The 23,972-nt window shown below is 38.0% G+C and overlaps 1 protein-coding gene across 1 annotated transcript; it reads right to left on the reverse strand.

The window, feature by feature from the left end:
* Positions 1–1,318: 1,318 nt before the first annotated feature.
* On the reverse strand, positions 1,319–16,214 carry PABPC1 (poly(A) binding protein cytoplasmic 1). The gene is made up of 15 exons (XM_079153106.1): positions 15,511–16,214; positions 12,315–12,508; positions 12,000–12,115; positions 9,370–9,509; positions 7,691–7,785; positions 7,245–7,382; positions 6,957–7,052; positions 5,131–5,403; positions 4,853–4,943; positions 4,199–4,309; positions 3,940–4,094; positions 3,352–3,436; positions 2,757–2,887; positions 2,178–2,271; positions 1,319–1,578 (listed from the first exon to the last, which is right to left on the reverse strand). Exons 1-14 carry the CDS (start codon positions 15,701–15,703, stop codon positions 2,179–2,181), a joined length of 1,911 nt encoding a protein of 636 aa, XP_079009232.1. The 5' UTR covers positions 15,704–16,214; the 3' UTR covers positions 1,319–1,578; position 2,178.
* Between the last annotated feature and the right edge of the window lie 7,758 nt (positions 16,215–23,972).

Below are 23,972 nucleotides of genomic sequence, written 5' to 3' on the forward strand. Positions count from 1 at the left end.
AACACTTGATTTTGGAACTAGTAGGGAACTTCAGAGATTAAAAAAACAGATTTAGTGTCTTAAAGCTAAAGCCTGTTCCTAAAGACTGGGAACTTTGTACTAAAATGTTGAGAAAGATGGTTTATACTCCTCTGCCTTCTCTAAGCCCTGTAGATAATCCTTGGACTCGGCAGAAAATTTCAGTCAACTGTCAGTCCCTTGAGGTTGTCTATGAGAAGACAAGCCTTCATCATGCAGAGTTATCACTGTCACAAACCAGGGTTTTAATTTGATCCCAAATGCAACAGACCTATTTCTAGCATGGTCATGAGGTAACCAGATGTGCAACTGAGAAAGCTGACTTGCAGTACCATGTAGGAGAGGGGTTAAAATCAAACCATTTTCAAAAAAGGAAACTGCATGGGATTTAGTTTTATGCAGATATACTGGGCCTAAGGGCACATATAAACCCATCCTTAAAGACAAAATTACTAGTCTTCATTTTTAACAAGTACTGTGGGTGATAAGGTAATTTATCACACCGAAAATAAATCACAATCATAAATTGCCTAACTAAAGACCTTTCAAGAATAAGGTTTAGGGGCTGGGGGTATAGCTTAGTAGATAGAGTGCATACTTAGCACGCACAAGGCCACTGGTTCAATCCCCATCAATTCCCCCAAAAGAATAAGGTCTAAAACCTTTCCTAGCTTCTTGACATTTAATATAAATATTATACTAAAGCCATGTTATCTACATCCTCTTCTCCAACAAATACAGTGCAACCACTGTTACTGTTTTGTCCCCTATAAATAAGGGGTTAGCTAATTATCTACTAGCATTGAAATTTCAATAGTCATTAACGGGCATAATTTCAAAAATTGATGGGTGTTAATTTTATAAAAAGTTAAAAACACCTAACATATCTTGACTCAAGGATTCATATGGAAATCTCAATTCATAAATTACAATAGAGCGATTGGCTTTTTTTTTTTTTTTACATAGAACCAAACCATCCTTGAACTTAGTAGTATGCATTCTTTATAGAAGAGAATCTTATGTAACAGCTACTCCCATTTATGCACCTTAATATCACCTATTTACACATGCTAATTACCAAGATAAATAAATTAAAATAAACATAACCATGCACTGTTTAAGGAATTTTTATTAAAGCAAGAATTTTATAATCCAAATTACGTTTCCTTGCTCAGTCATCAATTCTGTTACTTAAAACAGAACTGACATCCTGAGCTATTCCACAGTAAAGAATTACAAAATTAAAGAAAGGAATGCTTTAAATTTTTGTACTTTGCTGAAAATTCTTTTTCCCAGGGTCTATAAAACATTAATTTGTTTTTATATTTTACTATTTTTTTGTGTTTTTTTTTTTTTGTTGTTTTTAAATCAAGTAATCAAGGACTAGCACTGTTTGCTAGACCTGGCATTTGCTCGGTACATAAGGTTCAAAGTTTCCTTTCCTTTTTTTATTTATTTTATATTTTGCAATGTTTTTTTTTCCATAATATTTAAGTTTTTCGATGTTTAGATATTTTTCTTCGGTGAAGCACGAGTTTCTTTTCGTGGTCCCTGATCAATCTGAAAATGTAATACAAAATAATTAGGAAAAAAAATACTGGCACTTGTCAGTGTCAAGTAAAAAACCCCTTGGCCAAATTCAGTCTGTTGCCTATTTCTATAACGTTTTACTGGAAAACAACCATACCCATTCCATTCCATATAATCTACAGCTTTTATATTGTAACATCAAAACAGAATAATTCCTACAGACCCAACATGTTTCACAAAACCTAGTCCTTTAACAAAAAGCACTTGCGAACTCCTGATCCTAGATCCTAGCTGTACACAGCTGTGTAGCTATCCTGTTTCCTGGGAATGATGATAGGCAATATGGTAAAGGTCCAAGGACAATTACTGCATCCACCAATCACAGGCCATCTGATACATTTCATAATACAAAAATCTCAAAGTGCTGCGATTTAAAAAAAAATCATGATAGCCATGATAGATAAAACTTTCCATAATTCCTTTGTATATCCATCCCTAAAAAACTACAATCATATAAATTACTTGTAAAGTGAAGTTTTGCTATGTATGTTTCAAAACACCCTCAGTGAACTATTATAAAAGATGAAGGAAACAACAGAAAACAAGGAACCACAAAAGGACAAACTCACTTTAAACTGTTGGAACACCAGTGGCACTGTTAACTGCTTTCTGGGCAGCCTCTTTAGCTTGGTGGGCTTGTAGTACAGCTACAGCTTCATCAACCTAATGAAACAACCCAGTAACAAAAATGGTTCAAGAAAGGAGTCAACTGAAAATAAAGTTTCTAAAAGTAAGAGACAAAATTCACCACCAAGACGAACTCTTATCCTCAACTGAAAATTAGCTGTTAAAAGCGGTAGTAGTTTAAAAAAAAAAAAAAAAAAAAAAAAAAAAAAAAGCGGAAGTAGTTAAGGGTGCCAGAACTAAACTGAATGCATTTAAATACAGGTTTTGCTCTCTACAAGTGGCATGAGCACTGAGCCAATCATTCAACTTCTCTGTGCTTGTTTCCCTATTTACAAAACAAGGATAACAAGCACCACAGCGGTGTCACTATTGTGAGGATTTACAATACTTAAACAGAGCTCCTATGCCAGTGCATAGCATGTACAAAGCATTATGCAAATGTTCTACAGAAATAAGTTCCTATAAAAAGTCCTGAAAAACAGGATAAGAGAAAACTAGACAAAAGATAAAATTTAAATTACCTTAGAACGGAGAGACTCTGGAGACTCAAGCATATGAAGAAGTTCTGAATTATCAATCTCCAATAACATGCCAGTGATTTTACCAGCAAGAGTAGGGTGCATGGCTTGAATAAGAGGAAACAGCCGTTCACCTAGGAAAGAAAATATTCAAAAGCTCCTTCAATCAAAAAATTTTAATGACACCATATTGAACTGTTGTTATTTAGGAACTTTATTTTTGTATATATATTATGCTAACCCATAACCCATCATTTCATTGTCTTTCACGTGGGAGAGCGAGATTCACCACAAAGCAGTAACACTTGGCAGTATCAGTCTCTCAATTAAATGATGTTACTATTATTCAGTTGTTAAATCCTAAGTCAAAAGCTGTCTTCACATATTTCTTCCAAAAATGGAGTGGGGTCCAAGTTAAGTAATTCCATGCTACCTTATCTGTTATCAATAACATACCTTCTTAATAGCTTTCCAGTGTTTTTCATTAGGTAGCATCATCATTCCACTGTCCTAGCCATCATTTCTGGGTTCAGAGAGTCAAAGTGACCTTTAAATTTTCTAGCCTCTGTAACTGACAAGGTGGGTCGAAGATACTCACCCAACATTTGCTTTTGCTCTTGAGGAGGGGCAGATGCCAACATGGAAGCAGTCAAAGGTTCCTGACCTTGTACATGAACAGCAGGCTAGACATGAAATAGGAAAACTTCTAAGCACAGTAGTAGTAGCACATATAAACAAACAGTCATCAGTAGGCAATTATTGCAGTGATAGAGACTGCCACTTAAACGTGATTGGGAGAAACTGAGAAAATCAGAAATACAGCGTAAACACAGCTATTAACATGTATGTGCTCAAATATGCACAATCAGATTTAATAAAATTCCATCTTTCATACTTAGTATTTCTTGTATTCGTTCATTCATTCTATTATCACTGCTTTGGTCCCAGGGTTAGAGAAAAGACCAAATCCAAACTCAGTCTAACTAAAATTTCCTTTACTTTTTCTTTACAACTATGCTGAATTGCCTGTCCGATTTCTCAGAAGACACAAAAGATTTTTCATTCAATTATTAATTAGCAAGATGTTCCAGATAGCTTAACGTTTTCACATACCAGGCAGTTGCCATCACATCCTGATTACAACCCAGGACTGTCAATTTAATAAAGAAGTGACTGAAATCCACACCTGTTGCATGGTGACTTGTGGCTGTGCATTAAGATGTTGCTGAGGATTGCGGACTCCTGCAGCATATTTATACTGTGGAACAGTGCGGACAGCAGGGGTAGCTGCAGCAGCAGCAGCTGCAGGACGTGGACCCATTGTCTGTGTTGATGTGTTAGCTTACAAAAAAAAGAAAGCAAGCAAGCATTTTTTGTTGTTGCATTTTTTTACCTTATTATTTCAAATGTGAGACAAATTCTTTACAGAAAGGGTTAAGACTCACCAACACGCTGTGTTGACATGACTCGTGGAACTTGTGAAGAAGCTGGTCTCATAGTACTAAATGGTGGTCTAGGAGCGGCTGGGCGGATAGCACCGGGCATATTTTGGAATGCTACATTCAAAGATATGATCATAAATTAACTGGGAAACCTCACTGAGTCGAAGTGTTATGCTGCTTTAGAGTTAAGTTTGCACAAAAGGCTGCAAATGGCCAAATTTTTAAAAGCTAAGTTTCAAACTTGCTTTTTTCCTAGACTTTTCAGATCAGGGCATTAGTAAATCATAACATTAATTCATACAATGACAAGTACTTATTAACATCTAAGATATAAATAGGAGAGAATCCAAAGTGCTTCTGCAATCTAGCTCTGTTGCACAGAGGAAAGCTTGAAAAGACAGAACCCCGATTAGATGACTATAACCAAGTAAGAGTGGATTCATCTCAAAATGTTCATAAAGGAAAATAACCAGAGTAGACAGAGCATTTTTATTTCTTTAAAAAAAAAAAAAAAAAAAAAAAAAAAGCTGTAAATTCTTATGAACACCTATAACCATAAATTATGAAGAGCAATAATATGCCATGGAAACAGAAGGCTAATATGCCTCATGTATATTTTTAATCAAATTCCCAATATTAATTAATTAAAAGGCTTACGATGAGGTCTGGCACCCTGAGCAGTCCAGCGAGGACTTGGTCTTAGTTGAGCAATTTGGCTAGGAGGATAGTATGCAGCACGGTTCTGAGTCTGTAAAAAGGAAGCAAATGAATATGTTAACTTTAGGAAAAAATGCAACTAGTTATTTGTTTTCAAACACACAGCCCTTACACTCTATATAAGCATTTTTCCAATTCAATCATAATTCACGGTTAAGGTTTTATTATTTTGGAAGACACAAAACACATAAGCAATAACCAAATGTATGAAAACCTACCTGTGGGATAGCTGCCATGAAGTAACCTGAAGGAGGTGCTGGCTGGTAGGGGTTGATTACAGGGTTGGGCACAGCTCGTACACTTGCCATTCTCTGCATATACTGGTTAGTGAGATGAGCCTGACGCTCTTCTTTGCGCTGAGCTAAAGCTACATACAGTGGCTTGGTGGCCACAATTCTACCATTCATTTCTGTAACTGCTTTAGTGGCTTCTTCTGGGGAGGAGAAACATACAAAACCAAACCCTTTGCTGCGACCACCCTCCATCATAACCTATTAAAAAATAAATAAAAAATAAAGTTAATGTAATGGTAGAATGAAGCAGAAAAGAGCAGTACCAATTAAGTCAATTTTAATCCATGAATCACATAACTAAAATTCTCTTAAGGCTGTAATCACATTAATCCCTTGAGTTCATTAATTCTTCCTCAATATCCAAATATAAAGGGCAAGTTGCACATACACATTTTCCTAGCCAAGCAAGAAAACTGGAGGAAGTATAGAAGTAGAGTTCGGATGTTTAATATTAATTCCAATATTATTTATTGAATATTAGTGATGTGGGAGAAAATACTTGCAAAATAAAACAAGGCTAACATAAAATGCTGCCTTAAAAAACAAACAAAAAAAACCAATACTGAAAAATGCAAAAGGCAAAATAACACATAAAAGCAAACATTCAAAAAGCAATTTGAAAAGATGAGATCCTACTTTCTACTCAATTGAAAAATCTGACCCCCCAAAAAAACAAAAACAAAAACAAAAACAAACAAAAAAACACCAGTGCAAATTTGTTCAGCCTTTATGGCACAATTTGGTTGTCTCATTTTTAAACAATCATGACCAAAAAACAGCAATTCCAACTCTATAAACTTGGATATAAGAATGTTCATTAGAGCAATGTTTCTAATAGTAGAAACATGAAAAGCAACCTGAATGTTTATCCAAACAAGTATCAGTAAAATACATGGTACATCCTTATCCTTAGTAAGAATATTTAGCAAAAAAAGTGAGAAAATATCTTAAATACAAATCAACATCTATTATATGAAAACACAAATCACTGTATGTATTATGACACCCTTTTCTCAAAATCTGTTCATACATTAAAAAAAAAAAAAAAAAAGTCTGAACAGTACGGAAAGCTTATCCAGGCATGGAATTTCCAATATGGAAAATACTCAAAACCACAAGATTCTTTTGCAGACTGAAAATAGGGGACAAAAGGCTTTTATTTTGTATTCTACCTTTTTATTCTGCTTGATAAATTATTTTTGTAGTAAGCATTAACAAATGATCTCCTGCTCCAGAATAAATTCTTATCAACCCTTCACCTCGCTGCAAAGTGATACTATAATCCACAAAGGACTTATACACCTCAATAAAAGTTTTCCTTTGAAAACCATGCATGCTTCATATAATCAAAATAAATTGACACATAATATTCAATTCAAACTTTCAGGAACCATACTAAGAATGAAGACATTCAGAAATATTCTATCACATTTAAAGTACTACTAGAAAAGCACAGGTGGAAACATGGCACTTGCATTTTTCATTTGTATGCATCCACTTCATCTCTAATTTTCTATAATAGAAGATTCCTTCTTGTTAATGGGGTTGTGGGGGAAAAAGTACAAAGCCACAGGGTTATTTCATATCAGTAAGTTAAAATTATCCTGTGCACTTTTCATACACATACAAAATTACATACACAAAAGACTATGCATAGGGAGTTGTTCTCTCTATCTTCACTGGTTGGGGTCTGACTACTCAGAATGACACATAAATAAAAAGATCAGAACTGTAAAAAGCCTAACTTTCACCTTTGCACTAGTGATTGTACCAAATGGAGAAAACTCTTTCCGGAGACGTTCATCATCAATACCATCATCAAGGTTTTTCACATAAAGGTTAACACCCTAAAAAGAAGAACATAAAAACTGTAAAAAAAGAAAAAACACCACAGTGGTACCTAAGCACACCTCCTATTCCTTTATCCCATTTTTCTTCTTTCCCCTTGCAAACCCTCAGTTACCTGGAAGTAACTGAAATGAATGTACAATAGGTTTCCTCGTCCCTGTCTTATTTTGCTTGTTCAATTAAAAATGAACCTGGTATCTGGTGATCCTATCTTGCTTCATCTGTTCAAATTTGCGCTTAAGTTCCGTCTGCCGTTCCACTTTTTTCTGAGCTCGACCAACGTAAATTTGTTTTCCATTGAGCTCCTTTCCATTCATTTCATCCACAGCCTTACAGAAATCATAAACATTTAAATTAATAACTTTTAATATAAAAGCTCATTCTTTAACAAGTAGAATTTGTGAATTAAGTTAAAAACAACCCATTCCCAAATCTTGAGGTTTGGAGATGATATAACACTCCCAATTTATACTTTCAAACTAATGCTTATATGCAAATTCAATATAAGAATATGAAAAATAGCCATTGATACATGCACATAGACTTCAACAAAAAATTAACTTTATACCCCCTCCCTTACTACAGAGTACAGAAAGCTTGCACTCCACTCCATTTAATTATTATATTTAAGTCTTACTTTCTGTGCATCTTCATGCCTTTCAAAGCTTACAAATCCAAATCCTTTGGATTTTCCACTTTCATCAGTCATTACTTTCACACTTAAGGCAGGTCCTAAAAAATTTTTTTTAATAAATCAAAGATATTCCACACAAAATGTTCATACATTTCACATCTCAATTAAAAAAAACAAAAACAAAACACACACACACAAAGTCATGGGGGGGAAAAGGGGATAAACAAGACCTCAGATATTCCTCCAAGTCTCCCATGTTCCAGGCACTTGGTATCTTCACTTCTACTAGGAAAACAAATACTTTCTACTCTGAAAGACTCTAGCTTCTATTTTGGGGAATGTTTTATACAACTATTTAAGAGTTATTAGCTTTAGTAGAAAGAAGAATTTCTTGTTTTAGCTAATAATTTAAATTTCTTCATTTCAGAATTAAGAACTAGAAATCCCTGGCCCATATGTTTTTCAATAGGAGTGGAGGGAGAGAACACACATCTGGACCCACTGGTAAAAAATTATCTGGAGGAAGAGGTATATTTCTAAAGACACATGCTTTCTTCCCTTCTCCCCCTTTCAAGTGGAAGAAACTTAAGTGAGGTGGGTGGTTATCTCAATCAAGTAGGGGGAGAAAAGGTTAAAAATCATATTAGATTACAGAGAATCTAAGATACACAGGCACAGGTAGACTTTTTAATGTGTCTCTAATACTTCAAATCTGTTGTGTAAAACAAATTATCTGACAATTACATACTGGTGGTCAACTCACATATCATGACTCCTTTGGGGTAAGTGATGAACACAGTAACAATCCAACTGTAGAAATAACTTCTAATTTTTAAAAGATTTAGAAGCAAGACATGAAATATACAAAAGGAATGAGAGTATAGAGGATTTAGGGTAATATGTGAATCATGACATCACTTATTTTCTGTTATCTTACATGATTTATCTTTGTGCAAAATAATTGTTTGCTTAAAGGTGGGTTCAATATGGCATGCTAACCTGCCAACAAAAAAAATATTAATTTCCAAATTACTTGAAGTACCACCTCTAAGTTCAACAGGAGGAAGGCAAAGACTGAGGCCAAGTAAATCATCTGCAAATGTACCAAAAAAATGTTCATTTTCTGACCTGTTAACTCCACTAACACAAAGTAAGGCTGGTTTATACTTTTATTAAGTTTGATGAAGTTACTTTGAAAAGGAAGGAAAATATGTTAACATCCCAGGCATGCAGATGGCTACCTGTGGCTTCATCTTTGAATGTAATTACTTTAAATTGCTAATGTGATGTTATTGAAACTGGCCAAACATCCTAGACATAACTAGACATCTGTAACTAGACTCTGCATTCCATTATAAGCTGGTTGCATCACACGCATGTTTCTGATGAGATGGGATCCTGTAAGGGCCTAAGTTCCAGCATCTTAATGGAACAAAGCTTTTAAAAAACTAATTATTCAGTCACACCTTACTGTGCTAATCTAATGCTATTAACCTTTCATCTAAATTGCACAGAATTCTACTTATATGATACTTTGTAGTACAATGGTCTGCAGCTTAATCCAAATATCTCTTACTTGGTCTCATTTCATTTGCCTTTTTAGTAATAAAGTATCAGTCAAAATTAAACGTTGAGCAATTACTCAGAACTCCGAGTGTAAAAATTTAATGCAGACACATTACCAAACTTGCCAAAGAGATCCTTAAGGCGCTCATCATCCATGTCTTCTCCAAAATTCTTGATGTAAACATTGGTGAACTCTTTTGCCCTAGCTCCAAGTTCTGCTTCTCGTTCTTTACGAGATTTAAATCGTCCAACAAATCTAATAAAATATGTAAGGACTATGACATTAGGTTCTATTTTATAAATAAGTTCAGATTAATTAAGCCTGATGGTTAACCTCATAATTGTTTAGAGTTTTCAGAACTTCTAATAAAAATCACATTACAAAATAGAAATAGGGCCTTAACTTAATGTCTTAACTACAACCACAACACAGGAATGTTTCTTTTAACACATACTTCTATTCTCTCTAGCTAATCCAGGGCTAAAGGGATCACTCCTATCAAAACAAGTTATTGTGTGTGACCATGCCAATGAAAAAACCTAAATAAAAGCTTTTACCATTGCTGTTTCAAAGTGGCTCTTGCACGTTATTTGCCAACTCCTAAAACAGAAATTTAAACTTCCTAAATCTGTACTTGTATTCTAGAATACAACACACTGGCATAACTAAAGTATTACCAGCAGCATGACTTTTAAAAACAGTCATTCCCCAATACAAAAATAGTAATGTCATGAAATACTGTAATACATAGCGAAGTAGAGGAAAAAAAAACTACAATTCCATTCAAATTGTCTTTTTGTTCTCTGTTCAAAAACATTCATTTATGGAGAAAGAGTTCTATCTCTTTATGATCTTCAAAAATATGGAGCTTCTCCACACTCTTAGTTTCATACACGTTCAATGGAAGCATAACATTTCACTGTAAATATTGCCAATTTCTCAACTTTATATTTGTTCCTAGGACAAAGTCATAGAAACCATAGTTCAAATGGAATATAAATTATCTTTTTTGGTACTGGGGATTGAATCCAAGTGTGCTCTACTGCTGAGTTACATACCCAGACGTATTTTTTTTTTTTTTTTTTTTTGAGACAGGGTCTCACTAAGTTGCTTAGAGCTTCAATAAATTGTTGAGGCTGGCCTTAAACTTGCCATCACCTTGCCTCAGTTTCTGGAGTCACTGAATTACAGGTATGCACTATTGTGACAAGCCTATAAATGAATTTACAATACTACATAGTGAAACTATTTTCCTCAAGTTACATCATTATATACTCAAAATCAGGCTTTATCTGGATTTTGCCAGTGATGGGCATACCTCTAATTGTTCCCCCTGAAGTGATGATATCAAGCATTTCAATTATGAGTACAGGTTAAATAATCTTTATTTAAAAAACTTGGGACCAGAAGTAGTTTTATTTAGTGCTGAAGACTGAACCCAGGGACACTTTGCCACTAAACTACACAGTTCTTTTTTTCTTCTTCTTTTTAATATTTTGAGACAAGGTCTAAGATGATTAGGACCTTGCTAAATTGATGATCCTAGCCTCAAACTTGCAATCGTTCTGCCTCAGCCTCGAGTCACTGGGAATACAGGCATGTGCCACTGTGCCCAGTGCAGAAGCGTCTTAAAATTTGAGAGTATCTGCATGGACTTCACTGGCTAAGAATCTCTAACCTGAATGAAATATGCCCAAAACTTATTTGTTGTCACGTTGGTGCAGAGTTTCAGATTTTGGAGCGTTTGGGACTTCAGATTTTTGAGTTAGAGATGCTCAACCTGTACTAATGATGCTGAGTATTTCTCTCACTTTAAAAATAAATAATTTCTAAGAATTAGCCTTTGTAATCAATGTTCATTACTGAGGAGCTGCTAGTTTTCTTAGACTTGTGTGGGTTCTTTACATATTACAAAGGCTTTCCTTAACCATGGAATTGACACAGAACATACCACTTTGCAGTTACTTATAAAAAGTATGGCAGGTGCCTCTAAAAATTAAATCCAACTTGCATGCCATCACTGTAATTTACACCGCAAGAACACTAAGATCATTTACAATATGGATCTTCCTGCTGAATTTGCCCAGATGATTAGAAGAACTGACATTTAAGAAAAATTTAAGATATATAATTTCTTAGAGAAATAACAAATCTGTATTTTAAGAAACTGCAACAGAAACAGCCTTGTAGATAAGATTTTTATCAGTGCCATTAAAGTGTGCAACTTTTGATCAGTATTTCAGGCAAGATTAATCACAAATATGATTGAACTCTGCTTCCTTTATACTTCTATCAATAAATTGTGGCAGGCCCAGCAGTATGGTCATAAGGAATGTGTTGAGTGCAGACCACTCAGTGTGCAAGTCAGCCCATCTGTCATTAACTGTGTAAAATCAAAACTATTTTAGTCACAGATTTCTCAAACATAAAATGGACTAATTTAATCAGTACCTCAGGAAAGTTTGGATTTCTCCTTTTTGAACAATACATTTATTTTGAAAAAGCTTTATACCTTTTTATCTATCTTCTGTTTCTTTTTGGTTTGAATGTTGACCAATTACATTAAATTCACCATTATTTGTGTATTACACTTGAGTGTGGAGAAAATATAATTATAAAACCTATCAAATGTGGTTTATTAACTTCTACCGTTTCTTTATTAAGAACACAAATATATCAACTTTTAAAATGGACCTGGAACCGTTAAAAGCATATTGAAAATACCATCTAAATATTTATACTTACACTTTGCGATCATTTAGAAGCATTCCGTTCATTTTTTCAATAGCTCTTTCAGCTGCTTCCTGTGTTTCAAAATGTACAAATCCATAGCCCTTGGAACCATTCTCATCACAAACCACCTACGGAAAAAAACGTATAGTGACTTCTCATTACTTGCTATTGATTTAATGTTTTTTCAGTGTGTAGAGATAATTTGTTAGTGACTAACCCCAGATATTTTGGAAATAAGAGCCTAATTTAACAGCACAGTTGCTATTTTAAGGACTAAATTAAAGCAGCTAAACACGGTGAATGTTTACCTGTCACATTTTTGCTTACCTTACATGAAAGGATGTTACCAAAAGCAGAAAATGTATCATACAGTGCTTTATTATCAATGGATTTGTCCAAATTTTTAATGAATATGTTGCCTACTCCACTTTTGCGAAGCGATGGATCACGCTGAGACCACATGATGCGTACTGGCTTGCCCTTTATAACATCAAAATTCATGGTGTCCAAAGCACGCTCCGCTGTAAGAAAGAAATTTTTAGAATAGAATATTACTTTAAAACTTTTACTGGTCACTTAAAATTACAACAAAACAATGGTGGATAGAGTAGGTGGGGACATGGCCTCAAAGTTGAACTCTTCCTCCTTAAACTTCAAGACGATTGGACTTTTCAAGTACCACATGCTAGTCTAGATTTACATTGTACACTGGAAAAAGAAAAATAATCGGAAGCCTCAGACTTCACATGTGAAAGGATGACATATTGATAACGTATTTGTGAAACAATATCTTCCCTTAAATGCAATTAAATTTAAAAGCACTTTTTGTTCCTAGGCATCATAAAATCAAGATTCCTTCACACACTATCTGTTTATGAACAATACAAAAGACCAGGCAACTATAGATTATTGACACACTAAGAGCAGCTTCTGGATTTAAGTACTTCTTCCTATTTGTCAAAACTGGTCATTTCATCACTCATCACTGCCAACAGTTCATATTCTTAACGAAAAAAAGGTACCTGAGTTATTGGGATTTTCATAGCACAATTTCCTATCACCATGTAAAGAAATGAAAAACTACAGCTAGATCCGAATTATGCCTTTGAAAACTAATGTTTGACATACTGGTTGCACAATAATCTCAGAATTTTTGAATACCTGTTCTACAATAGCCACAACTCACTTTTAACACTTTCTTGACACAATTAATTTTACAGACCACTGGTTTACTTAACAAGTGACAATTTACTCAAGTTATTTCTGGATAGTGCTAGAAAATTTGAAAATCTTACAATTAATTTTAGTCTGTGAAGGATTCAAATATGTGCACCTGTACCATTAAAGAAACATTACTTTAAGACTAAACAGAAAAATACAACCTTAAGTAAAAAGACTAATCCCTAAAAAAAGGAGAATAGTTCATTTGAAGCATTGAAACAACTTCACAAATTCCATGTTCATGTTAACTGTGAAGTTATTGACAGGACAAAATTTCCAGCCTCTTCTTATAAATTAAAGTTCCAATTTCTAGAATATTGTGATAATCAGCTGTCAGCTCACTATCGATTGACCACACCTACTCAGCTCCCCCATTTTTTTTTTTTTTTTTTTTTTTTTAGCTGACTGTGCTTGAGCGTCTTTTGAATGAGTCACCTCTTCCTGTTAAATGGAATACTGGTCACTTTCTGAAGCTATTCCACCAGTTCCATAAATGCAGCAATAAATACAGTGTTTTTTAAAAAGGAAAAAGAAAACTACTGAAAAACTACTTGGAAAGATGGCAAACTATACATATAGAAGCAAAATAAATGAAAAAAATTTGCTATTTTTTTTAATGGTACAGTTCTGATAATATAGTATACTGTAACCATTAACAACCTGAAGTTCAACTTTTACAAATCCCAAGAAATTAAAAAATTGATTTTTTGCTATTTAAAAATGCAACGCTTAAAAAAAAAACAAAACCTTTCAAGTTACCATGTCTCTAGCATTTGTTTTTTTTCTACCAAGTTTTCAGGTTGTGATTACTTGCCCCAAAAGCTATCTTCCCTAATCTCATATCCAGTGATACATATTGCTCAGTTCTGAACTGTTATGAAGTGACTGCAGAGCAAAAGGGCAGGGAAAACTGCAATACAGTTTTACAACTTCTGGTTCCTATCACTGTTCTGACTTACCCAAAACTTCAGTATCAACTTTGCCTAGTGAAAAACTCAACAACTAACTGAATGAACTTATGTTTATTCTACCCACATGGTCTTTTCTATTAAAATAAAAATGATTGCCTCGTATTTTAAGAATACTGATTAAGTATGGAGGGGGCATAATTGGGTCATATAATCAAATGAAGTGGACTTCTGGAAGTCAACTGAACCACATATAAAACTCCTAAGAACTCATCACGTCACAGACCTGAAAATTTTATCAAAATTTGTCAATTGTTTTAACTTAAAAATACAAAATAATTTCAATTTTCTATTTTATACTCAATCATTCCCCAAGATTCATGGGTACTCTGGACCATTTTAAAAATAAAAATAAATTTGAATTACTTGAATGCTACAGATAAATTTAATGGTCCAGTCCAGGTTACACTAACGAGTACCATTTACAGCCAAAATTAGTTAACATATCTTAACGTATCTTAAAAAAACTCCTTAAAACCACGGGAGCTATTGCAGGTTAAAAAAAAACAAAACAAAACACATGCATACATGCACTGAACAGTTTACCAGTACTATAAACTAAGGTCCAATTTGATTATAATGACCTCAATTGTCTGAGAAACTGTCATTTAGAAGATTTTCTTCTATGTCCCTTCCTCCCACCACTCGATGTTTAGCGTATGCTTGTCTCGGGGAAAACCCCAAATGCATGTCTCATTGGTTATTTCCATTTCTAGTTCATCAGTCACTAATGCCTTAAAATCTCAAGCCCGAGAACGACCACCAAACAGTACCCCATTAACTTTATTCTAAGGCCTTGTGGCATTCCCCTGGCGATTGGGCCAGTAGCAGAACAGGCCTCGGGCCTGTGAGGTTACAGGGTTCAACACGTGGTATTTTTAGAGCACTGAATTGCACTTCCTCTACAAACCCGGGCACCGGCCAGAGCCCTGGGTGGGAGCACCTACACCTACTACCCGAGAAAGGTGCTCAGCGACCCGCACCCCAGAATTCCACGGTTACAAGCAGGAGCGCAGTGGAAGAAGCAAATCTCTCCCACCCTCCTGGCGCGTCATCACCCTAAAGTTTGAGAGCGGCTGAAGACGAGAAAATGGTCGCAAAGGAAGTGGCCGAGCATGCGAGGGGCGTGCGGCTGCCGGCTGCGAGTGCCCCCGGGTAGAGGAACGTGGCTCCGGGCGACACTGCCAGGGGTCCCCATGCCCGAGCGTCTCCCCTATGGTCCTCGGGGACTGACATGCCCTCCCGCTCCCCTCCCCGAGCCCGCCGGCCTAGCCACCCGCCTCCTCCCGAGCCTCATGGCCGCCCGCCCGCCGCCCTCCGGGCCTGGCTCTCACCGTCCGCCGGTTGCTGGAAGTTCACATACGCGTAGCCCAAGGAGCGGCGGGTGATCATGTCCCTGCAGACCCGGATGGAGAGGATGGGCCCGGCCGGGCTGAACTTCTCGTAGAGCATCGCCTCGGTCACGTCGGGGTGTAGGTCCCCCACGTAGAGCGAGGCCATGGGGTAGCTGGGGGCGCTGGGGTTCATCTCGGCACGGCTGCCCGCAGGGCCACAGGCCGCGACCTTTCCGTGAGAGGAGGAGAGCGAGTGCTGGGGCCGGGGGCCGGAGCCGGGGGGAGGGGAGCGGGGGCAAGCGCAGAGGGACAAAAATCAACCGGAATCGAAAACTACTCAACGGCCGCAGAACGGGGTCGATCAGCTGCCGCGGGCGGCGGGTTGCGGGCTGGGAGCGAGGCTGGCGGTGTCGGGTCCGGGCGGCGGGAAGGCCTCGGTCTCTTGGTTCCTTCTTGGAGCTGCTGCGGGGCCGCGGGCGGGCGGGTCGGTCTCGGCTGCTTCACCGGGTTATTTTATAAAAGAGGAAGAAAAAAAATAAAAGTCTCCGGCGGGGGAGACGCGGATTTTTTGTAAATTTTTTTTGGGTTTTTTAAAAGATTTTTTTAGATTTTTTTTGGATTTTTTAATAATAAATGTGTGTTCCGAGCCCGGAGCACACACTCCGCACTCTCAGCACTAACCGCCGGGGAGAAGGGGAAGCACCGCCTCCTGCACCCTCTACTTATACCCCCCGCCGCACTCGCCCCGCCCCCGCGCGTCTGACGCCAGGGCCCTACGCGAGCGTCAGCGCCGGAGGAGGAGGAGAAAAGGAGGCGAGGGGGCGGAGGGAAGAGAAAACAGGAGGAGGAAAAAGCAGAGAGGAAGGGAGAGGTGGCGGCGGCGGCTGCTGCGGGTGTGGGGGTGGGGCTGGGGCGGAGGGGCGGGGCTTCTGCGCACGCGCCGCGTCCGGGGGCGGGGCCACGCTGCGTAGGGCCGTGGGGGAGGGGAGGGCAGCTCCCGGGCGGTCCTCGAAGGAGTCGCTTGGAGGGCCCCTCCTCGCGCACTCCCCGCCCCCACCTCCACCGGGAGGAGCGTTAACCCGTCACCACGGCGGTGGGCGGTGCTCGGGGCTTCCGGGTTCCTCAGCGCCAACCTCCCCCCACGTGCGCGGCCGACAGGGGCTTCTTCCCGCAGCTGCGACCCGGCTCCACTCGTTCGGGTCCCGAGCGAGGCTGGGCACCAGTGGGCAGGTGTGATCCCCTGCAGGCCCAGTTTCCGAAACGTGCGTGGAGGGAGCCGGGGTGGCTGTCCCTTTCTCCTACCCGGACCGCACTACGAGTCCCAGCGGGCAGCGCCGCCGCGCGCGTCGGCAGCCGAAGCGATGCCTGCTGGGAGCTGGAGTTTCCAACGGCCGCGGCGCTTGCTGACCCCAACTGGCCACGGGTCCGGGCCGCCCGCTCGGGGACCCCAACCGTCCCGGGCGCTGGATCCTTGTCGCCCCGCGGCGCACCCTAGAGGAGGGGGAGGGGACCCCTCGGTCCTCGTCGTCCTCCTTGTCCTCTGGTCTCCTAGTCCAGTTCTCCGACTGTCCACCGGATGCTGTTTGTTCATCAAAGTGGCTTTAATTTGGGAAAATGGCATTGGGAGACTTTGGTCACTTATTACCTTAAGGTGCTCTGTTCAAATCATTGATTCGTGCTGTTTCTGCCAGACATTTCTTTGCTGCGGAAAACAGGACTCGAGAAGAATGTTTTCCCTTAAAGTATGAGTTTCTCACAATCACTCGTATAGGCACCAAAGCCCTGCAACCAGACAGAATTAGGAATCATCTAAACCAATACAACTATACGTGTTTAAAACGATTTTGTACATTAGTTGTAGGCTTTAATAGAAATGCTAAATTTAATTAATTGACAGTCATGATAGTACCAGTCATAGGAATGACATTAAGTCGACATATAAATTCCACTTTAAAGTAATAATGTGCTTCTACAAGTTTTTAAAGCCCTTGCATAAACATCCTATCATTTAGCAGTCGTGTGGAATGTGGAACAAGTAGTAATAATTTTATTTTACTGTTAGGGGAGCTGTCTAAAGTTAAACGATTGCTCAATTCATTCTTCGATTTAATAAACTATAATGCATGAGTACTATTATTGCCTCGTATGGACTATGCACTTTGTATCTATTCTCATTTAATTAGAATTTAAACCAACAGAATATAAGTGCTATTTTTCTCTTGGAAGAGGATAAATATTTTTGAAAAAAACATGTTGCCTCATGTGCTTTACAAGGCAAAACATCAAAACTTTGGATTGTGCCTTAGAAAGACATCTATTACTAAACAATAAATCACTGGTCTTTTAGAACTTTGATTAAAATCAATCCATTAGTATATTCGTTTGTTAGAAAGATGACAAAAACAAATTCTTGTCCTCATGAGGTAACTATATAAATATAAACATTAAAATCAGTGCATTTATCAAGCTGTGACAATTTTGTTAGCTTCTAAATTGGTTTTCTTCAAAATAAGAGGTTGAAAATTTCGTTATTATGTCTTAAAAGAAAACATGAGTTCATTTTAGTATTTTCGTTAAGTTACCGAACTGAGGTGACATTAAAAACTAAACAGGCAGAGGGAGTATACTCAATAATAAAGGGTGAAAGGAAATCACCTCCAATAACTTTGCAAGATTATATCAATAGTTAAAACTGCCAAAACCACCCATAATTAATTACTAAGAATGTGGCCAAACACATGGCCTACACCTGGAATTCCAGCTACTCAGGAGGCTGAGGCAGGAAGATCACAAGTTCCAGGTCAGCCTGGGCAGGCCTGCCTCAGCCCCCTGAGTTGCTGGGATTACAGGATTACAGGTGTACACCACTGTGTCTGACTTTGGAAAATTTTACCATAGACCAAGAGTTTGGCAAGCATTATCTAGGATGGGTTGAAGACTCCAGTTACCGGAGATATCTTCCCTTAGGTTTCACCAGAGCCTGGATTAAATAACTGTTACAAGACTTCTTTGTTATCAATCCATTTTGTTCAAACAAACTTCCAACTGATAAATCCAATTAATTCAGCCTCCTGGGCAGCTTGGTGGGAAATAGAGGCCCTGGTGGTTGACAGCATTCTAGTCATTAGAAAGACATTAGTTCTTTCTAGATTAATACTTTAGGAAGGAAGTTGGTCATCAGGATTTCTAAGCCACTGTGGTCCTTGACATTTAGTGGATACTATTGTTTTATTTTAGGAAGGTACAACTGAGTATGTGTAAGCAAAGCTAGAAGCATCCCTTAGGAAAGGAGCTGGTAGAATCAGGAGAAGGGAGTAAGAGCCCATCCCAGGTAGGATTTGGAACTAGAACCAAAAACTTATTGCCTTGATCCATCAATCACTCCTCTCATTTCCAACCAGCGCCTTTCTCTCATATTAGAAACCTGTCTTGTGGATCAGAAAGAAAGCAAACCCTTTTTTACTGATATATTCCCCTTTCATTCACTCTCTTCACAGTCATGCTTTTTATTTCTATTCCATCTTTCCTTGATTTGGCTTTCTTTACCTCCACTCAAACTTGCCCACCAATAGCCACCAATGATCTCGCTTCTGTTTGAGAAATCCTGTCACATCAGGAGCCCCTGACTTTCTTCAGGTTCATTTTACCTAACATTTGCAGAATTTGTCCCTGTTTTCTTCCATTCTTTTTAATATACTCTCTTGGCTCGTAGGATACACTCTCCTGGTTCTGTCTAACGCATGAACTACTCGTCTCTAGCAACACTTCCCTGACCACCTGTTGGGTTGACTACTCTCTCTGTGGACTTAACTCTGACCATCCCTCTGCCACAACTTTTACTATACATTACATTAAAATATCATGTTCATAAAATAAGTTGTAAGCCCCATAAGAGAGCCTATGTCATATTTATCTATATTCCTACACAGAATACAAAACCTGGCACCCTGCAGTTTTGTTTTACCTCAAGGAGAAGGCCAGCCGGGCTTTTGAACTAATCATCAATAATGGGTTAATCGGGAGTTTCTTCAACCTGTTGTTCCCACGGGTACCTAGGGCCCTGTGCGCTCCAGAGCACTTGGCCTGCTGCTGCATACTACTTCTGGGCACCACTGACTAAGGCAGGCAGTATTTCCTAACATACTAACTGGGCTCTCATTACTGGTGCTGAGCTTGGGGTTGTAGATTTTGAGTATTTGAAGTCAGGCAATTAGGAACAAGCAAGGACTTCTGGACAAAAGGAGTTCCTGGACCTCTAAACCTGAGGACACTGTACCATGGTGATTCAATATGCTCTGACACCCATCAGGGGCAATCAGGCAACCCCTTCTTGGACTTGAAAAGTATGATGGTTTCTGATAAAGGAACTAAAACTATAAGTAAAAGGTAGTGGGTGGAATATTTGCCAGTTCTTTTTGCCTTTTTGATTTACTGCTCTCATTTTTCTTCATATTCTTTCTTTTTTCTTTCTTTTCCTTTAGTCCTGGGGATTGAACCAGGGCTTTGTGCAAGCTAGGCAAGCACTCTACCACTGAGCCATATCCCTAGTCCTTTAATTTTTTTTTTTTTTAATTTGAGAATAAGTCTTGCAAAGTTACCTAGGCTGGAAGAACAAAGGTTTATTTTGCCTCCAAGTTTCAGTCCATAATGACTTGGTCCTGTTGCCTTGGACTGGGATGCCATGTACATCAAGGCAGGAACATGTGGTGGAAGAGGCCTATTCACTTCAACTGGAAAACAAAGGGAGTAAGAAAGAGGAGAGGCCAATGTCCCAATATCCTCTTCAAAGGCATGCTTCCAATGACCTAACTTCCTTCCACAAGGCCTTTATAGGTTTCATTATCTCCCAATACCAACACGGGTGGGGAACAAGCCCTTCTTTTTGGTCTTAAAAAAGTGTGCTGTGTTTATCTGCCTTGCCTATGGCATCTAACTTGAGATTGCAAGCTGTGGGATAGACTAATGTCTTTATAGGTGCAGCACCTCACTGTGGTGACATCTAATGATGTCAATATCATTTGATCAACCTGTTTCTATTTAATGAATACATTCCAAGCCTTTCCAGAGAACTTGTTCAACTTCATCAGATATTTATAAATAATCTTCAGGATATATCAGAATACATCCAGACTATTGATAGTATTTTTTCATACTGTAAGACAAATTAAAGTTGACTGGTCTTTTAAAATCTTTAGGCAACTCTGAGAAATATATTTGAGATGGATAATACAGTGAATGTTGAAGCCCCCTTCCATATTTTTTGGGGGGGCATTAAAACAGAAAAATATTATATGAGTCTTCTGATAGAAGACTCAAATTATACAGTGTATCAGAAAATTAGCTACATGCTTCATTGGTTTCCCAGGTTGACGAGAAACATAAGAGCTATAAAATTAATTTTATAAATTATCATGCCCTTGATCAGAAGGATTTCCTATAATGCATCCCCTTCAGATTTTGGATCTTCTTCCATATATATGCATTACATGTTTTTCTCACACCAATCTAGAAGAAAGGAAAGGATTTATAAGAATTCGAAATTGAGTCTGGTCCCTAAATTTTGTACCCAACGATGTAACCCAACACTCGTTTTTGAGAAAGTTGCTGCCGGGTAAGAAGACGTAGATTCTGAACAAAGAGACCCACGTAGTGTCATAACACAAACTCATAAATACAGGAAAAAAAATTGGGATAAAACAGTAATTAATGGTTTTACTGTAGAAGAAAATAAGAAACTCAGAAAAATCTCAAAATACAAAGATTTCTTACTAAGTGCTCTTCTGAGGGCACAGCCGTCTCCACTGTACCTGTTATACTGATTGTTTAATATGACAGGGACACTACTACCTCCCTAATGGTTTATTGTAAGGCTTGAGTAAGATAATATATGTAAACTTAAATGACATAGTGTATCTCAACCACACATCAACTGATTTGGCCGATACCAAATTCAAATTTGTGGCAGAAGTATTACCCAGAAACATGTACAAGGTATACCCAAAAGATACAACTAAGTTAGAGAACAGAAAGATACAAGGACCACACTGAGACAGTGTTAAATCCTAGATGCATAACAGAAAACTAACTTGATTGCCTATTAAGTGAGGGGTCCATGTGGGAATACTCTGGAGTTGGGTTATACTGATCTTAAAAGCACACATAAGTACAGAGCTTAAGATACAAAGAATAACAAAAATACATTTTAGGTAAATAGAAAAAAATTATTAATATTAAGAGCTAATATTTACTGAACTTGGATATTTTATTGAACATGGGTGATTTTATGGCCTTGTCACACAAGTTGATCAGGCAGGAAACTTGAATCTCGATGAATCAACTGAGGCTTAAGAAGCAGATCTACTCTCATGCAAATAAGGGCAAGGGTGAATTTCAAAGGATGGAGTCTTTGATCTGGGAATTAAGGAGGAACCAGTACTTGGGAATAAGAAAGGAAAGGGCATTGTAAGATGGAGGAAATAACATCAGAAATGTCAAGGGGTGAGAATGAGCAGCAAGTATCGAGGGGGATGACAGAATCCCATGGGGGAAGCTGTGTAGGCAGGAGAGGAGGGCAAGTCCAAGGAAAAACAGACCAGGGCTTGAAAATTGGAAAAATAGATTGGCCTTGAATGAAAAGGTAGTGTGGGATCTAATCTTTTGTCCTAGTGGTTTTTTTCCCTAAGGTAATTCTGGTGGCAGTTTAAAAGTACTGGATTTGAAAGATGAGAGACAAAAGGAGACCAATTAAGGTATTCTCGGAATGGAACCACTTTGATCTTCCTGGAAGTAAAGGCAAAGAAAACAAGTTCTTACTATCTAATGAAAGGAGGCACACCAGGGTTATTTAGGAAGACTCACTTTTTTTTTTTTTCTGTACTAAAACTTTAAAAAAAAATTGTGTGACTCTTTATATAAAGGACATTCATTCATTTATTCACTTATTTAGACCTACAGTGTGTGTTGTTTAACGTACTGCATATAAAATATTAAAACCAGCGAAGTTTCTGCCCTCATGGAACTTCCTTTCTAGAGAATTAGGCAATTGTCTAAAATAGTAATTTTTCTTGTTTTTGTTAAAATGCAGGGACCATTTTCATATGGACTTTTTCCTTTCGTCAACTCTCAGTAGTGGATAATTATAATCCAGTAAAAGCATTTGTTGAGAGCTGAGTTTGACATAAAGCTCGCCAAATCTATAGAGACAATTGGTGTTGCAGCCTCTGGGTACCATACCTCATTATAGGTGGTTGCGACTGGTTTTTTAAAAATTATTATTGTTATTATTTTTGCTGTTGTTATTATATTTATTGTTATTTTAATTCTTACATCTTATTATTTATTTGTGTGTGTGTGTGTGTGTGTGTGTGTGTGTGTGTGTGTGTGTATGTGCGCGCGCTCATGTGAGATTTTGGAGAGTGAGCCCAGGGTGCTCTATCACTGAGCTATATCCTGAGTCCTTTGGATTTTTAATTTTGAGAGAGGATCTTCCTTAAGTTGCTGAGGCTGGCCTGTAACTTGATCCTCCTGCCTCAGCCTCCAGAGTCACTGGGATTACAGGTGTGTGCCACCATACCAAGTCTCATCCGGGATTTTTTCTTTAGGTTGGATTAAAAAATAATAATAAGAAAAATAAAAATTAAGAAAAACCTGGTTGAAGTCACTTTCAAGCTGAGATTCCTGGTAGGTGACTAAAGGGCAACTATCCTGGGAAGATGATTAAAAAGCAGTGTTTCTATTCTATATATATATAAAAATATATATATGTATACACTTTACTCATTCTCTATATATTTACTAAGTGATGTTAAGCACATTTGAAAAAAACAGCAGATACAGAAATAGGAAGAGATACCTACCTTGAAGAATGTGTAAAGATATCAACATTATAGAACTTCCCTACTCTTTTTTTTAATCTTAGAAAAAGGATTGCAAAGTTCTCTAGAAAATTTGACTACTTGAACTTCCTTAGAGATTTATAAATAATTTTTATTTTTATTTTTTTTGGGTACCAGGGATATAATTTTTGAGCTGCAGCTCTCTAGAATATATATAGAACAACATATATCTCATTATGTGAGATAAATCAGAGTTGACTAGTTTCATGAGATGTTCAAGTTCAACATCAAGAGGCCTATTTGGTGTGAGTAATGGGGAAATATAATAACTCCCAACTGAAGAGGTATACTTTCAAGAGACCTTTATAACGACAGAATATTGTATGAGGAAAGTCACAGCTAATGGCATGACAGACATGATTGCCAAAAATTGCAATGTGATGCAATAAACAGTGCAGCAGTAGGTGAGCACAAGGTGTTCTGGTCCACAAGTAGGCACAGTAAAGTCAGCTTCGGGAGTGTTTGGGGCTGGGGGCAAGAAGGGAGGGAGCAATTGACCAAGTTTCCTTACTTTACCATAGCCACCATTTAACAGTCCCTCTTCCTTGAAAAGACTCAGGGGAACCA

Source organism: Sciurus vulgaris (genome assembly GCF_902686455.1).
Source record: "Sciurus vulgaris genome assembly, chromosome: 1".
In the NCBI taxonomy this organism is placed as follows: domain Eukaryota; kingdom Metazoa; phylum Chordata; class Mammalia; order Rodentia; family Sciuridae; genus Sciurus; species Sciurus vulgaris.